At 50.7% G+C, this 18,572-nt stretch overlaps 1 protein-coding gene across 2 annotated transcripts in view; it reads right to left on the bottom strand.

The window, feature by feature from the left end:
- Nucleotides 1-2,107, bottom strand: part of tnfrsf19 (tumor necrosis factor receptor superfamily, member 19) — a 112,359-nt gene extending 110,252 nt beyond the window's left edge. The window contains exons 1-2 of one of the 2 annotated variants that reach the window (XM_072476860.1): nucleotides 1,802-2,107; nucleotides 51-179 (exon numbers count right to left, since the gene is read on the bottom strand). In XM_072476860.1, the coding sequence (XP_072332961.1) occupies nucleotides 51-119 (69 nt within the window). In that variant the 5' untranslated portion in view covers nucleotides 120-179; nucleotides 1,802-2,107. Of the gene's footprint in view, nucleotides 1-50; nucleotides 180-1,390; nucleotides 1,410-1,801 lie in introns of those variants that run through there. The other variant, XM_072476862.1, reaches the window with a different exon arrangement.
- Nucleotides 2,108-18,572: the final 16,465 nt, after the last annotated feature.

Below are 18,572 nucleotides of genomic sequence, written 5' to 3'. Positions count from 1 at the left end.
AAGAACTATTTCAAGGACTGGTACAAAGACATCAAATACAAACTCCTTACCAGGCACAACAAAGCGATCAGCAGGTGTTGCAATATGTGTCTTTGTTTGTGGGACATCCCGACTCTCATTCCTGCGGTACAGAGTGTCTCCGCGGAGATCTACCTCGGCTTTCTCATGAATAAACAAGGCTGGAAAGTAGAATGCTTTCTAGTAATTCTCGAATCATTGTAATTCTCTTTAAGTCAAAACTGCATCACACAACAATCGGCTCTTCCACCGGTAACGTAAGATGCCCCAGTGGAGTGCTTAAAAGAACTGGTCATGTCTGACACTGTTCCACACACATGGATATGCAATGCCAGCAGAATGCTGTTCACTTTAAATAAATAGAATAGCAGCATTGGTCAGAAGTATATGGAACCGTGACCCCCTCTTTCTAAAGTTAAACTGCAACAAAACTTGTTCTGCTTTTTTTTAAAATTGTAAATATATCCCAATGCTCCTGCCGAAGGATTACATCCAAACATTAACGTGTCTTTTCTCAGAAGATGCTGTGTATTCGGTACTTCTGAGTGCCCGGTTTTGAAAAAGAAAACCAAGAGTTCGCACAGTCGATCACAAAATTATTTAAAGAATTCTCAAGTGCAGGATTATCAAATTCAAAGGCCACACTTCCCACTCCATGGACGGAGGCAGGGAGTTGTGTGTGTGTGTGTGGGGGGGGGGGTGTAATATTTAAGCACAGACAGCTGAGCTTGCTGGATTTATCTGTTGGTTTTAGAAACAAGAGGTCGTGTTTGAGAGACGCCCCACAAAAAGACAATTTTTTTTTTTTAAAACGTGGCCAGAATTCGCAAAGCTCCCTTTGCAACTCCGCCCGAATTGCGGTTGGATTGGCAGGAGGTCAGCGGGGGTCAGTCCCTCGAGTGACTCCAGTTTGTCTCAGTCACATCTTCAGGCTCGAGACTACTCGTTCCCAGGGAAGGAGTTCTCTCCCATTTTAGATAATAATCCCTCGATGCGCCGAGGGCGTTAATGGTTATTTTAGCCCTTGTTTACTTTCCGTGAAAATCCCCCCCACGCCCCCCCAAACACAGCCTGAGCTAGATGGAGTTTTTTTTTTAGATCTCCACGACATTCAATCCGCGCACAGTCTCCAATTCTAGCCCCAAATCGGAGGTAAGTTTAACATTAGACGCCGATTCTAGCGGCTGAGTGAATATTATCATAAACCCCCCCCCCCCCCCCCTCCTCAGGGTGGGTTCAAACTCGCCCTGTTCATTCACTCCTCAAAACAAAAAGTCCCCAAAACACATTCTCCCCGCGTGTGTTAGGCAAAGCGGCGAAATGTGAAAATCCACCCCGTGCCAGCCTGCTGATCGGTTCCCGGGCCACCAACCAGTTCGATGACAAGTTGGGAAAGCGGGGCTGCGAGCCAATCTGCCGCCCATTCCCTCCAAGCCCGCAGTCACCTTTTTTTTTAACCTGCCCCCCCCCCCCCCCCCCCAAAAACTCGCGGTCTTGACTTTCTCCTGATCGGATCCTGTCCGCACACTGCTCCTCCCCCACCCCCGCCCAGCACGCCGCACAACTCTCCTCTGATCGCCCCAGCAACATTTTCAAGGCTGGTGCAGCCACATCAAAGGTTGCAGCCGTGGGGCCAAAGCAGCCTCTGGTAACCCGAGCAGAGATCACTGAGCGATCAAAAGCTGCTGCGGACCTAGCAGCATTCAATCACCAGGTACAGCACCGAGCGCAAGGGTTAGGACACAGACCTCCCCCCCCCACACACACACACTTCATGTCGTACCTCGAAAGTCGGCTCCACTTTCTTTCCCTTCGGATGCAGATCCCCTTTCTTGTCCCTAGCAATCCGGGAATGTAAAGAAAACTAAGCGAACGGCGGCAGCCTTCCTGCGATATTTGATCTGTGTAATCGCAGCGGCTCTGCGGTGTTTGGGGAGTTTGAAGACTCTCTCTGTGAAGTACTTCTCAGCGCCAGGGGTTACAGTCTATCCCTTTCATCTCGCTCTTCAGGTCCCATGACATCATCTAAACTCCAGACTGCAGAGGGGATTGGTTAGGAATGAGGCATCCTGGGGAAAGTTGGTAATAGTGGAGAACAAAACTTTAATCCTCCTTCAGACTGGGTTTGCACACATGCCTGCTCAAATTGAGAAGGTAATCCTGACCAGCACGGGACAAAGCCACACACATTTATATGAATGCGTGAACTCACTTATTTGTGATGTGGAGATGCCGGCGTTGGACTGGGATGAGCACAGTATGAAGTCTTACAACACCAGGTTAAAGTCCAACAGGTTTGTTTCGATGTCACTAGCTTTCAGAGCGCTGCTCCTTCCTCAGGTGAAGGTGAAGGTGAACCTCACCTGAGGAAGGAGCAGCGCTCTGAAAGCTAGTGACATCAAAACAAACCTGTTGGACTTTAACCTGGTGTTGTAAGACTTCATACTGTGCTCACTTATTTGTAGCAATAAACGACTGCTGGATTCTTATTGTTGAAAGTGTATTGCATGAAATATTACCCTCTGTAATGTACAACCTCACACAACTGAGTACAAAAAACACTATTTTCAGGCATCGTGACATTGGCAGGATTTTTCATATGGAAATTTGACTTCGCTGTGTTTTTGTTATATTTTTCTCTCTGCCACCTTTCCACTCTGTTCGGTAAGTGCTGACTCCTTCCCAGCTGAAGTGTTGGTCCAATCGCACTCCTGTCCATTGTTCATGTTTAAACGCGACAGTGAATACGGGGCAGCCTATTTGACCACAAGCAGCTTCAAAACTGAATTTTGGCTGATCCAATGTTCAGACATGCAGATTTTCAATCGTTCGATGGTGATTCACAGTGGGAATTATGGCGATATTCCTCTCTTGAACGCAGGGATACTGACACTCTGGCTTGGGTCATAACCGACTGTTAATGAACCTGGGAGCTGTGTAATTGAAACGAAAGAGAAAATGCTGGAAAATCTCAGCAAGTCTGACAGACAGCATCTGTAGGGAGAGAAAAGAGTTAATGTTTCGAGTCCGATGACTCTTTGTCAAAGCTTCCCTACAGATGCTGTCAGACCTGCTGAGATTTTCCAGCATTTTCTCTTTCAGATTCCGCAGTAATTTGCTTTTATATAGCTGTGTAATTGAACTATTCACTAGGTATGTCATGGGACTTTGTTATTTGGAACCATGATAGCAATTTTTTGTTCTATTTTGTAGCTATCCTGCACTTTCTCTGAATTCTGACCATGCATTTGTTCTGCTCCCTTTTAAAGATATGAATTAGCTAACACACAATGTGAGTGGCTTGCAGACATTCCTACCAACTAGACCTGTGCCGAATTTATCCGTTTGGAAGACTATGGGCAGAATCTACCTGCTGTTCACGCCGGCGGGATATTCCGGTCCCACCAATGGTGCATGGGTTTCCTGGCGACGAGGGGCACAGTCAACAGAAAATCCAGTTGACAATGGCAGGACCATAAAATGCCACTGGAAGGCTGCCTCCACACCTAAAACATGCGGCTGGTTGGTCAGTAAACCTCGTCCGAAGTGTTGACGCCTGGGCTGAATTGTGTGCGGTTCGCGTTTCTGTTGCGGGTGCTATTTGTGAAGCACTTCAGGACATGCTAATGGGCCAGCACTCTGCCCGCACGCATCTAGAGTAATTATCACATCCGCCAGTGTCGGATTCGCTGGGGACAGTATTGACACTGGAGAACTTGACAAGCTGGGACTGCTTATAAGCACTCCACTCAGCACACACTCTCATTCCAGCCAAGAAGATGGCCGAGTAAAGACCAGCACCATGCTTCACGGATGCAGAGCTCGATACAATGTTTGACATGGTGGAGGAGAGGCGGGACATCCTCTTCCCAGGGTGCGCAGGAGGCTCCAGCCCATAATCATGAACCGTGCAGACTGGCACGCAGTGTCTCAAGAAGATGAACAACCTCCTTTGGGCAGCTCAGGTGAGCCACTACCTGTGGCCACTGTCCTCCACTCCTCACATCACACCCCCACTCCCAGAGAGGCCAATCAAAACCCACGTGCCTACATCTCCCTCACATCCCACCCTGTACAAAATCCCCAAACTTGTATGAACTCTTTGGCCAGGTACCTTCCACACACCTACCACCAGCTACGGACCCCGCATGTAACTCCCTGCCACTGTCCTCACAGTTCCAGTAATTCAGGTTCGATTCCGGCCTTGGGTGACTGTCTGGAGTTTGCACATTCTCCCCGTATCTGCGTGGGTTTCCTCCTGATGCTTCGTTTCCTCCCACAGACCAAAGATGTGCAGGTAGGTGGCTTGACTATAATAAATTGCCCCTTCGTGGTGCTCTTTGAGAAGGTCGGTACAGACCCGATAGGCCGAATGGCCTCCTTCTGCACTGTAGGGATTCTATGAATAACGGCAGAGAGCGGGCGAAGGTTGGAGGGTGCGACCCAGATCTCGGGACTCTCACCCCCGCCGATCAGAGGGCGATAGAATTATCTGGGGAGGTGCAGGAGAGGGATACATCCAAGGTGGAGGTCGACATGTGACAAGCTAGTGAGCCCCTAATGCAAAATGATCTTTCTGTAGCAAGTGAGGCACCCCTGTCTCCCAGACCACTCCTTCTCAAGATCTCACCAGGTGTCTTGTCTTTTGGCTTGCAGAATCAAACCATGTATGCCTTGCTTCCAGCCACAATCCCAGCACACCCCAGAGGACCAGTCTGGAGACAAAACTGATTTCTCGGCACTTTATTCACCTGCATCCTCCAACATCACAGAAACTATCACCTCTGTGGGGCATTTTAGTGAGGAGGCTCCTGGGTCACCTTCTGGTGCACACGTTACACATGTTGGAGCACATCCGCTGGAGGTAGGGACTCTCAAGGGAGCAGACAGTCAGAGGGCTGCCCGATCACAGGAAAAAGTTGTAGTCCGGACAGGTGTCGCGCTTCTGGAAAGTATGATTCCATCACTGGTGGAGATGCAGATGCAGAGTCAGGATGTACAGGAGGGGGTGTCAGCAACCTGCCAGCACCTGCAAGTGCAGCTGGAGGAATCTAACCGCCTTCAGGTACAGGAGATCATGCCAACAATGCGCGGTACTCAGGCCAACACTGAACCGGTGGCATCCGCGGTGGAAGCCTTGGGTTAAAAAGTCAGAGTCATGGGTCAAGACATCCAAGGCTTGGGGCACACTGTGCGATTGATGGCTGAGGCTCAGGACAGGGAAACCCAATCACAGGTAGCCATGTACCGGGCCCACATGGACATTGCTGCGGCTCTCCAGAGCTTGGCCCAGTCACAAAGGACCATGACTGAGGGTGTCAGGAGCATTGACCCAGTGTTGACTGACCTTGGCCAGTCACAGAGGGACATGACCGAGGCAATGAGGGGGATATGACTCACTCGTTGAGGACATGGCAGAGTCTCAGTGCTTCATGGTTGAGGGCATTGAGACCCTGGTTAAGACGAGAGCAAGCCTCCAGGACTGGCAGTGCCAGGTGATGGTCAAGCCTCCAGAGATCACTTCGGCCTCACCTCTGTCCCATGGAGTATCCCAGGGGCCATTGAGCACCCGAGGGAGAAGGAAGTGCTGGAACCCATGCCAGTGCCTCCCACAAGGGTGGTGCTGGAGCACCTCAGCACTTATGAATCCCTCCCACCTGACACTGGCACTTCTCATGGGCAGCGGGTAGAACAGGGTAGCACATCGTCGCCTGTGACATCCAAAAGTTGGCCATGCCCTCCAGAGGACGGCTGTCAAAGGCATCTCAGGTCAGAGGGTGAGATACGCAGCAGGCCGTCTCCATGTCTGTTTGCTGTCTGGGATCACACCTAGAAGGAGCAGCAGGCCACATGGAATAAGGAAGTTTGACACCAGTTAAGTTGGCACGGGCACAGTAAATAGGTTAGAGGTAGGGGTCAGGGCACAATAATGCAAAATTAAACACCTTTGTGCCATAATTCTCTATCTGAAGGATTGAGGGTTGGGCATGCTGGATGTAGAGGGTGCGCCATGTGGGGGTGTGTGGGAGGTTGGTGGTGTGGGTTTTGGAGAATGGTAATGTGCATGATCCCCAGGACAATTGAATGTTCCACCTGTGGTCACCCTCAGAGCTGGTAGGGAACGGGTCCAGAAATGAGAGGGTGCTTGTGGGACACCTTACCTAATGAGTTACCCATCACAGCTCACCATGTCCTTAACTGCCCCCCCCACCCGCCCCACCCCTTATGGGCCCGTGAGATGGAATGGCCACCACAGATGTAGGGATCACCTGAGCAGACAGTGGAATGTGATCCTGAATGCAGGAGTCAGAGTTTGTCAAACGATGAGGAACATCAGAGCTCATCTCACAGCGAACCATCATCATCCTCCGGCCCATGGACAAGACCCGCTGATACTGCCCGCCCAGGGCCAACACCCTGTAGTGATGCTGATAGGAATCTCGAAGGGGGGGAGGGGGAACTGGGTTAGCGGGATGGAGTAAAGGGAGGAGGGGCAGGGGAGGATGTGAGCGGTTTTGGGGAAGAGGGCACCACTTAGAAAGGGGTTGGGGGTAGGCGGGTGGAGAGATAATGGGAAGGTGGGGCAGGGAGATAGAGATCCAGAGTCCAGGCTTCCTCGTTGGCAGATCTGGAGGTGATGTCCCATGTGCAGCGGCCCTGGAGCACATATTGGGTAGCCTGCCATGACAGCCCGGGCTCCATGCCCGATTCTTCCTGGCCATCCTCCTTGTCAGATGAAGCCTGATGTTCTTCCTTCCCCTCCAGCATGCCCCCCCCCCTCTGCTGCGCAATGTTGTGTAGGACGCAACAGGCCAGCACGATGTTCGAGACCCTTTTGAGGATATATTGGAGCGCCCCACTGGTCCAGGCATCAGAAGCGCATCTTGAGGATGTTGATGCACTGCTCAGTGACACTTCTGGTTACTGCATGGGCGTCGTTATAGCAGTTCTCCGCTTCGGTCTGGGGCCTCCAGACAGGCGTCGTTTGCCAAAACATCAGTGTCCTTGTCGCCCAAGAACCAACTCCTCATCTGAGGGAGCGCCTTGAGGGTGCAGGGAACCAAAGAGTGCGCCAGGACGTATGCGTCGTGCATGCTGCCTGGGTATCGGGCGCAGTCGTGCATGATATGCAGCTGTAGTCACACACCAAATGCACATTTAGGGAGTCGAAGCCCATCCAATTGTCGAAGGGCACCCTCTTATGAACCCGGTTCTCGTAGGGGGACATGTGTGCCATCAATGACCCCGGACTTGGGGCATGCCTGAGATGGCGGCAAATCCTGCTGCCTGGACATCCTGGTGTGTCTGGTCTATATTGAAATTTATATAGACTGCTGCCCTGGTGCAAAGAGCATCCATCACAGCGTGGAGGCACCTGTGTGCGGATGTCTGAGAGATCCCAGACTGGTCTTTGCTCAGCCCCTGGAAAGACCCAGAGGCATAAATGTTCAGGGTGACCAGCACCTGGATGTCCACCAGGAGCGGGAATCTGCCCCAATACCCCCACGGTGCCAGGTGCGCCATCACCTGGCATAGGTGGGGCATGGTCTCGGTGGTGAACCGAAGTCTTTAGCAGCACACACAGTCTGGCTTGAAGGACAGATGCTGACGGTACACATGTGGCCTGTTGCGGAGCCTCCTTCACACCTCGTCCCCGACCAGTTGGACAGCAGGCAGTTGAGCCTCACCGCTGGTTCTTGCTCTTCGGTGAAAGGCTCCTCTTGTGCAGGGTCCTCCCCGAGCAGGCCCTGTGTCTCCAGCCTCCATGCATCTGCAATGGCATCTGCAACCAGGTAGAGAGCAAGCATTCCTGGCTGTACTCTGAAATTCATTCTTGGGCAGGGGGAAGGGGCGCCTCCATGCTTAGAGGCTTGTGTGTAGGCAAGTCCTACAGATGGGGATGAGGCAGGGAAGTGTGCATCTGCTGAGAGCGTAGCTGCTGTGTGATGTGGGTCCTGGGTGTGACAATCTGTCCAGGATGGGAGCAGGGGCACAGTGGACAGGCAGGGCCTGGAGACAACTGGTGGTCCTGTGGAATGGGCTAACTGATCGTGCCATTGGTAAGGCCTCTGCCCTGAGAGAGGAATGTGCCAATGGCCTTGGTGTGGATCCTTTGGTTGGGGTGAACTCTGCTATTCCCCTGCAGTTGGGTTGCACTTCTGTAGAGTGCGCTGAGGAATGGCAGCATCACATGGGCCACTGATGGAGCTTGGCCACGCCCATCCCATTGATGATACTGCTGGGGTCTGAGGGTTTCCAGAGGGGTGGCCTGGGTGGGCGCCCAAATGACCAGTGGCTCTGTCAAAATTTACAGGACACAGTGAGCAGTCAGCTGAGTGAGCGGCCAGGGGCCTGTAACTTGCAACAAATGGGAGTGTTTAAAACACAGACGCCAGCAATAGCAGCCTGAGCCAGGCCACCCGAACCCGAGGGGGACACCCCGAATCCACACAGTAGTCACCAAGTCACTTCTCGCTACTCCCCCACCTCCCAGCAAGAGGTACAATTTTTAAAGGTTTTTAAAACTTGGCTTACCTTCTTTCTCCCACTCAATAGTCATGGCGCCCAGTCCACGTTTGTAAATACCTGTAGTAAATCGCGCCCACGTGACTTCCGCCTGAAGGGGTGGAGCATCGCAGAGACCGGAGCATAGTGGGTCAAACATGCTAAATACGGGCAGCACGGTGGCACAAGCCATTAGCACGGTTGCCTCACGGCGCCAAGGTCCCAGGTTCAATCCCGGCTCTGGGTCTGTCCGTGTGGAGTTTGAACATTCTCCCCATATCTGCGTGGGTTACAACCGCACAACCCAAAAAGATGTGCAGAGTAGGTGGATTGGCCACACTAAATTGCCCCTTAATTGGAAAAAATGAATTGGATACACTAAAATTTAAAAGAAACAAAAAAAAACACGCTAAATACATTTACTGATTTTTTTCTTTATATAAATTTACAGTACACAATTAATTTTTTCCAATTAAGGGGCAATTTTGCGTGGCCAATCCACCTAACCTGCACATCTGTGAGTTGTGGGAGCGAAACCCACGCAAATACGGGGAGAATGTTCAAATTCCACACAGTCAGTGACCCAGGGCCGGGATCGAACCTGGGATCTCAGCACTGTGAGGCAGCATGCAAACCGTTGTGCCACCGTGCTGCCTTTAAAAAAAAAGTTTTTTTTTACACTAAGGGCAATTTAGCATGGCCAATCCAACTGATTTGCACATCTTTGGACTGTGGGAGGAAACCAGGGCACCCGGAGGAAACCCACGCAGACACAGGGAGAACGTGCAGACTTTGACCCAAGCCGGGAATTGAACCTGGAACCCTAGAACTGTGAAGCAACAGTGCTAACCACTGTGCTACTGTGCCACCCGTGGTGCTAAATACATTTAAGTGAGTGTAAATGCCGGATTTGCAAACCCCCGCCAGCGCGAGGTGCAAAGCTCGTTATTGCCACCAGCGAGGGACCGCATGGTGCCCGAATCTGCGCCGGGTGCAGACCTCGATTTTGGTCAGACGCCCAATTCTCTGCCCCAATCACGGATCGTGTTTGCGGCATCACAAGGTGGAGAATTTCGTCCATGGTATGTCCTAGGTCAAGCAGCACCCATAGACAGAGAAACAGTTAACTTTTCAGGTTGATCACAAGAACTCCACATAAAGTCCTGACTAGCTGAATAAGTACAGCATTTTTCTGCTTTTATTGACTTCCAGCATCTGCAGCATTTTACTTTCACAGATATGAATATTTGACAAACATTTGCCACTCTATGGAATACCTAGCACAGTTTTGACTTAACTGCCGTAGCTTGGTGAGTATTCTTCACTTGTTTGTTTTGACACAAATAATTTATTCGATAAAAGGCCTAGTGTTTACTGGAACAAATCTTGTGACCTGTGTTCATATAAACTAGAAAATATCAAAGAATCACAGAGCGCAGAAGGTTTTTCAGCATGTCATGATTGTGCTTGCTCTTTGAATGTGTTACCCAATTAGACATCCTCCACAAGCTCTTTCTCACACAGCCCTGCAAATCCTTCAAGGGTATATCTAAATGCTTGTAAAAGTGTAGTGTCCATTACATTTGCCGTGTGCGTTGCATATTAGGAAGCAAAAAAGCTCTTGTATCAGAAGAATTGTGACAAATGCCTGAGATGCGCTTTTTCCTCAAATTCAGACATGTATTTGCCCCTGCTTCCTTTCAAAGAAATGAATAATTAACCATATAGTCTTTCAAATCCAGACAGCAACAAATAAACAAAAACATCTGAAGTGGAACCTGTTGTTTTCTGTGATGTTTGTTCAATTGCTTAGGGTGAACTGCAAAAGCCTGATTAACAGCTTGATGTTGCTGGCTGAATGGTAAATGAGTTGGCGCAATTATAACACAAACATCTGTGACACGTGCAAGCATTGATGATTGATCCACTCAGTGAATTAATTGCTTTTCGATTTATTTTTGTTCAGATAGCACAAGTGTGGAAAACGTTGGTTCTCTTAAGTGCACTTACTTTACAAATCATTTATGTTCCTTTTACTCCATTTATTCCAGCTCAGTTGGCTGGACAGCTGATTTGTGATGCAGAGTGAGGCCAACAGCTGGGGTTCAATTCCCATACCGTCTGAGGTTATTCTTGAAGGCATCGCCTTCTCAACCTTGCCCTCGCCTGGGTGCGATGATCCTCAGGTTAGTTCTCCCCCTCAAAGACGAAAGCAGCCTATGGTCATTTGGGACTATGGCGACTTTACTCCACTTATAGTTCTCTCACACCAGCCACCATGCACAGGTTAGAGAACAGGCAGGTAACATGGTCCCAGGCCTCTGCCTCAGGTAGGAGCTGCGAGTCAGAGCGGAGATTTGAAAAGATCGCGGCCTAGTTTCGGGAGCCGTTCAGAGGAGGAGGAGCAGTCTCTGTCAGGGAGAGAACCTGAGAACATCTAAGACACTCAGAAGGTAAGAAGGTAAGTAAGTGATTTTTACTCATTTTTACTTTTATACCTTTTTCAAATTGTGTGTGTCGGGGGGAAACTGAAGTGACATCACAGAAAAGTTGTGACCTGAGTGGCTGGTTGGGAATCTACACTAAATTTAAAAAATTAAGCATTGGTAACTAATTAAACATAATTACTTAATTATAATTTAGAGGGGTATCTAAGCCAGAGATCGGAGAGTACTATATTTAGCTTTCGCATTTATATTAGAAATCTAGTGCTCGAAAAACAGATAGTTAACAGTAACTTTAAAAAAATAAATATAATTTAAAAAAAAAACGTTTAATTTTAATTAATTGACGCAATGTCAGTTAGAGGGGTGCAGTGCTCTGACTGTGAGATGTGGCAGGTCTGGGAGGCTTCCAGCGTCCCGGATGGCTTCATCTGCAGAAAGTGCACCCAACTGGAGCTCCTCACAGACTGCATGGTTCGGTTGGAGCAGCAATTGGATGCACTTAGGAGCATGCAGGTGGCGGAAAGCATCATAGATCGCAGTTATATAAATGTGGTCACACCTAAGGTGCAGGCAGAGAAATGGGTGACCACCAGAAAGGGCAGGCAGTCAGTGCAGGAATCCCCTGTGGTTGTCCCCCTCTCGAACAGGTATACCCCTTTGGATATTGTCGGGGGGGATAGCCTATCAGGGGAAAACAGCAGCAGCCAGAGCAGTGGCACCACGGCTGGCTCTGATGTTCAGAAGGGAGGGTCAAAGCGCAGAAGAGCAATAGTAATAGGGGACTCCATAGTCAGGGGCACAGATAGGCGCCTCTGTGGACGTGAAAGAGACTCCAGGATGGTATGTTGCCTCCCTGGTGCCAGGGTCCAGGGTGTCTCCGAACGGGTAGAGGGCATCCTGAAGGGGGAGGGCAAACAGGCAAAGGTCGTTGTACATATTGGTACTAACGACATAGGCAGGAAGGGGCATGAGGTCCTGCAGCAGGAGTTCAGGGAGCTAGGCAGAAAGTTAAAAGACAGGACCTCTAGGGTTGTAATCTCAGGATTACTCCCTGTGCCACGTGCCAGTGAGGCTAGAAATAGGAAGATAGAGCAGCTAAACACGTGGCTAAACAGCTGGTGTAGGAGGGAGGGTTTCCATTATCTGGACCACTGGGAGCTCTTCCGGGGCAGGTGTGATCTATATAAGAAGGACGGGTTGCATGTAAACTGGAGAGGCATAAATATCCTGGCCGCGAGGTTTGCTAGTGTCACACGGGAGGGTTTAAACTAGTATGGCAGGGGGGTGGGCATGGGAGCAAGAGGTCAGAAGGTGAGAGCATTGAGGGAGAACTAGGGAATAAGGACAGTGGGGCTCTGAGGCAGAGCAGACAGGGAGAAGTTGCTGAACACAGCGGTCTGGTGGCCTGAAGTGCATATGTTTTAATGCAAGAAGTATTACAGGTAAGGCAGATGAACTTAGAGCTCGGATCAGTACTTGGAACTATGATGTTGTTGCCATTACAGAGACCTGGTTGAGGGAAGGGCAGGATTGGCAGCTAAACGTTCCAGGATTTAGATGTTTCAGGTGGGATAGAGGAGGATGTAAAAGGGGTGGCGGAGTTGTGCTACTGGTTAGGGAGAATATCACAGCTGTACTGCGGGAGGACACCTCAGAGGGCAGTCAGGCTATATGGGTAGAGATCAGGAATAAGAAGGGTGCAGTCACAATGTTGGGGATTTACTACAGGCCTCCCAACAGCCAGCGGGAGTTAGAGGAGCAGATAGGTAGACAGATTTTGGAAAAGAGTAAAAACTACAGGGTTGTGGTGATGGGAGACTTCAACTTCCCCAATATTGACTGGGACTCACTTAGTGCCAGGGGCTTAGTCGGGGCGGAGTTTGTAAGGAGCATCCAGGAGGGCTTCTTAAAACAATATGTAGACTGTCCAACTAGGGAAGGGGCGGTACTGGACCTGGTATTGGGGAATGAGCTCGGCCAGGTGGTAGAAGTTTCAGTAGGGGAGCATTTCGGGAACAGTGACCACAATTCAGTAAGTTTTAAAGTGCTGGTGGACAAGGATAAGAGTGGTCCTAGGATGAATGTGCTAAATTGGGGGAAGGCTAATTATAACAATATTAGGCGGGAACTGAAGAACATAGATTGGGGGCGGATGTTTGAGGGCAAATCAACATCTGACATGTGGGAGGCTTTCAAGTGTCAGTTGAAAGGAATTCAGGACCGGCATGTTCCTGTGAGGAAGAAGGATAAATATGGCAATTTTCGGGAACCTTGGATAACGAGAGATATTGTAGGCCTCGTCAAAAAGAAAAAGGAGGCATTTGTCAGGGCTAAAAGGCTGGGAACAGACGAAGCCTGTGTGGAATATAAGGAAAGTAGGAAGGAACTTAAGCAAGGAGTCAGGAGGGCTAGAAAGGGTCACGAAAAGTCATTGGCAAATAGGGTTAAGGAAAATCCCAAGACTTGCGTGATTGGGTTTTGGAATTTTCACCCCTCTCCGGTGGAGTCGTGTGAATCGTGTCACGGGAGCCCGGAACCTCATTTTAATGCATTAGCATGCCATTTGTGAGCAGTATCTCCAGACCTTCCCCCTTCACGGATATTCACCAGGCGCTGCAGTGACGTCATTTGCAACCGGTCTACAAAAGCGTGAACCTGGCGGCCTCACCTCCAAGGGGGATATCGAGGGTGAGTGCTCAGGCAGCCATAGTTCTCCAGGCTCTTCACTGCCCAAGGTGAACCGGCGAGGATGTGGGAGACACAGATAAGTTTAACTCAGGATGTGGGCTGAGGTTCAGTCATTCAATCTCAGGAGGGATGGTCGCTGGCAGGCCTTACTTCCATTTACTTCGGAGCGCCCCCCTTGCTTTAAGGTTGTCTGGAGCCTGGCATGCAGACATCACCTCCTATGTCCTCCTTGCTGGGTTTGAGGCAAGTTCACCGCTGAGGGAGTGCCTGCCCTTGGTGTGAGCTGGCAAGTGAGTGGGAGGAGGTGAATGCTGAGGGCCAGCACTGGGGGTGACTGTGAGTTTCCGAGGAGGGGTCCCATGAAAGGCCAGACTGCAAGGGCAGAGTGGGGTTCTCAGGAATGGGTTGCATCCTTGCCTTCTGAGGAATGAAGACCCTCTCACCTGGGCAAGCACAATTGAACTGTGAGGAGAACCCCACACTCAAGCAGCAGCCTAAGGGTCAAAGGGTGAAGCTATATTGAAAATCAATTACACTTGGCTGGGAAGTTTGTCTCAGCAATAAGTGTGTAGGGCTGTGAAATGGGAGAATGAGGGTGCCCTCTAGTTGTGTGCTTGTCATGCTAATTGCAGGCATCACTCTACTCAGCTGTGCCTTGTCTGTCACAAGGGGCATTCAATTGCTTGATATGTGATTTCACCCTTCATTGACAAGTCTAAGGTGCCAATGAAATATGCAGAGCTAAAGTTAGCTGCCGTTGATTGAAATACTAAGCTCACCCAGTGCGGAGAAGGATGGGAGGGCGATCTCCTCATGAACCTGCTTCTGAGCCTGGCCAACTTGCCATAAACAGGTCTAGGCAACGGGCAACCGAGGGGGTCATCTGACCCGACTGTCTGCCCCTCTACCATGGCTACTTTTGTGGCCTGATGTCCCTGGAGCGGGACCATACGGTGTCCACAGGCACCATCAAGGCCTTCCGTGCATGGTGGGCACAACAGGGTCTGGGATGCTTTATCTTTTAATCACATTCTGGTTTGATGTTCTAAGTTTCTTTTGCTCTTTGTTTTTGTTTAAGGAAGTATCCCTTTAAAGAGTTGCCCTTTTTACTTTGTTCCTATGTTTGTTTAGTTTTGTTTATTTGGTTCAATCAAAATGGTTGAAGTTCCAAGCATTGAACCCCAAAGCAGGTTTCATGATGAAATCTATCATCACTCACCCTGTTATGGGTCATAACGGGGGGCTTCTTTGAGGTGTGCCTGAGGATGCAGATGGGTCCCGCACATACACTCAGTGTTGTTGCGGAATGGCCGTGAAAAATGTGCCAGTGAGACTGTCGAGTGTCAGAGCGTGTAATTCTGATGCAGTTGAGAGGAACAGGAGTGAGGATATGCCAGTGTGAGAGGCGAGGGTGAGGCTTAATGGAGAGGCACTCACTAAGGGGAAGCACATAGGTGGAGGTATCAGAGGAGTAGAGGGCTAAGGGGCAGGACTTTCTCAGGAACCCTCACAGCTCACTTTGGTTTCCTTCTCTTTTCAGTGCATGATCCTGGACAATCATGGAGCCTGGTGTTTCTACTACTTGCGATAGAGCAGCGACAGAGATGTGCCGCTGCACGTGGCCAGGACCAGTGCCCTGCTGAGGAGAGTGTGCCTGGGCCCATAGCTGTATAGGGAGCAACAAACAGAGGGAAAAGCCCCATTTGAAGCATTACCAGCAATGGGAATTCCAATGTTGGACTTCATGGGCGAGATTCTCCACTCCCGCGCCGGTTGGGAGAATTGCCTGGGCCGCCAAAATTTCCTGGGACGCCGGTCCGACGCCCTCCCGCGATTTTCCCAAGCGGCGGGAATGGCCCCGTCGAGTTCCGCGGGCCGCAGGCCGGAGAATCGCCGGAGACACCCAAAATGGCGATTCTCCAGCACCCCCGCTATTCTCAGGCCCGGATGGGCTGACCGGCCAGGCCAAAACGGTGGGTTCCCCCCGGCGCCGTCCACACCTGGTTGCTGCCGTCGGGAACAGCGCGGGAACGCTGGGCCTGCGGGGGGGGGGGATCCTGCACCGGGGGGTACCTCAAATGTGGCATGGCCCGCGATCGGTGCCCACCGATCTTCGGGCCATTCTCTCTGAAGACGGACCTCCTTCCTTCCGCGGCCCCGCAAGATCCGTCCGCCTCTTCTTGCTGGGCGGTCTCAGAGAGGACGGCAACCACGCATGCGCGGGTGACGCTAGTTATGCGGCGCCGGCCGCGTCATCTATGCGGCGCCGCCTTTACGCGGCGACAAGGCCTGGCGCGTGTAGATGACGCGGCCCCGATCCTAGCCCATTGTCGGGGCCTGAATCGGTCGGGATCGGGGCCGTTTCACACCGTCGTGGACCTCAACGGCGTTCACGACGGCATGGGCACTTTGGCGCAGGAGTGGAGAATCCCGCCCCATATCTACAGATGTTGTAGCCTCAGTGCCAGAGAAGACAGCGCTTGTCCTGGGGGAGAGTAGACCACATTTGCCCTGACCAGCAAGAACTGGCATCATATGGGATGGGAGGACACCCACTGCCCGTGGCCCTTAAAACCATTGCCTCTCTGAACTTCTGTACGAGCAGCTTGTTTCAGAGCAGCACCAGTAATTTGTGTGGGATCTCTGTCAGCTGCACACAGATGCATTAGGGAGGTGACAGATGCCCTTTATTGCCAGAGCCCACATGTATATCAACTTGGACCAGGATGAAGAGAGCCAAGACGTCAAGGCCAGAGGTTGTCCCAAAGAAGACAGCAGTTTGACTGTGGCAACATGTCTCAGCATTTCCTCCAGTAAGAACACTCCTTTCCAAACTGAGCCGATAACACAGAATCAATTCTTCCAGATAATCTATTTACATATTTGAACGAATGTACACATAGCCCTAATATAAATTTTGGAAGGTTCATGATGAGCAATATCTCTTTTTTTTTTAATTTAGAGTACCCAATTCATTTTTTCCAATTAAGGGGCAATTTAGTATGGCCAATCCACCTACCCTGCACATCTTTGGGTTGTGGGGGCGAAACCCACTCAAACACGGGGAGAATGTGCAAACTCCACACGGACAGTGACCCAGAGCCGGTCTTCCAACATTTCTCCAGTTACTGTACTCGCTGACAAATAATTGTTTCCCTTTACTAGGGTCAGGGAATAATTTGCAAACATAACAGTAGACTGCCTTAGAGATTTCTGAAAAAATCAACTTATTTCCAATTTCCACCATCCCATTTATCTTCACCCTCAGAAAATGGATTGATGAAGACTTCTAACCTGCTTTCAACCTCCAACCTCAAACGCCGTTCTCAAATCTTCCACAGGACCTATGTTTTCTGGTTTATTTTGTATGAAATATTCAACCATACCCAGTGGAACAGATTTTTGCATAAGGCAATGTCTTCAGGGTTGGTTTCTTCCCTCACTTCAACAGAAGAAATATCTTGAGCGGGATTATCCGTTTGCCAAATCCGGAATTGCAAAACGCGATCGGGCAGAGAATAGGATCCGAAGCCAAAATCGCAGTGGCGCCGATTTGACGCCAAATCACGATTCTCCGTCACCTCGACAGCAGCATCAATGCATTCCGGAATGCACGTACAGTAAACACCATTTGACTATCATTAGCGGGCCTACCCAGTATTCTCCGCGATTCGGCGCCTCCGATGGGCCGAGTTCCTGACGGCGAGACCCACTTGTGCTTTTAAAAATTGTGAAACTGGCGTCGTCGCTGATGAGGGAGAGAGAAGAGGTAGGACAGAGTGGGCTGCCGGGCCAGACACTGGCCAGGCTGGCTGGGCTGGGGTGGCTCTGCCAGGGCCAGGGATGATGGGGAACAGGCTGGGGTGATCCCCCCCACGAGACTGTGTCTTTGATCACCAATAATCCTATTACTGATGGACATCTTGCAGAAAAACGTTTTCCGCTGATTCCTTGCCAGCAGCCGTGCTGTCACCTCCCTCCGGAAAGGAGGAAGAACCCTTGGAGGATGCAGTGTCAAACCCTCCCTCAGCACCCAGCACCATTGCAAATCCTGGCACCTTGGCAGGGAATATCACATCAGACAGGGGTAATGCAAAGACTGGCGAGGGCAGGTCACAGTCGCACATGCTGCTGCTGGAGCTTATGGTGGAGCAGGACCCGAGCTGACAGAGGAGTGTCCATGGTAATCCGGAGACTGATTCGAGTTGGATGACGAGCCTCTGGAGCCACCCCTGAGATGACAAGTGGTGAATGTTCAGCACGAGGTCCGTGGAGGTTTGGCGTGTATGCCAGAGAGGTTGTGTGCTTTGACCCGGACTGTGGAGAAGTCCACCCCAGGCTGTGTGCTCTATGATCACCCACTCTTCAGAGCACCAAGCGCCTACCGTGGACAGACTGGCGACTGTTATAGAGAGACAAACTATGCTCATTGCAAGCGCAATTGTGGGATGCCCACCATTGCCTTGGTTCTGAGCTCAGGGGCCCAGAGCCATGCACCAGCGAAACTGGGAGCATGGACACTGAGCCAGCTTCTGGGACCTCACTGGATGGCAGGGAGGACCAAATGGACCTAATGGTGGAGGGTGAGCAGCAGCTGTCACCACCTGGAATCACCGCTCTGGGCACTTCTGAATGGGGCAACATCTCCTCCATTCCCCCGCCATTGACACAGGCCTTGTACATGGCTGAGGTGACTGATGGCCACCATCTGACATTTCCTAATCCTCCACTGCACCTCCTCTTTGGATTGCGAGATTATGGAGTGCACAACAAACCACAACCAACAGGGACACATATGAGGGGGAAATACCGCAATGCCACTCCAGACTTGTCCAGACATCGGAGTCTTAACTTTAGCACAGCTATGGTGTCCTTCACTATGGCTCAGGGCGTGCCGTGGCATTCATTGGACCT

The sequence above is a fragment of the Scyliorhinus torazame genome, chromosome 15 (assembly GCF_047496885.1).
Source record: "Scyliorhinus torazame isolate Kashiwa2021f chromosome 15, sScyTor2.1, whole genome shotgun sequence".
NCBI classification, from domain to species: domain Eukaryota; kingdom Metazoa; phylum Chordata; class Chondrichthyes; order Carcharhiniformes; family Scyliorhinidae; genus Scyliorhinus; species Scyliorhinus torazame.
This window is presented reverse-complemented; position numbering and strand designations above follow the sequence as displayed.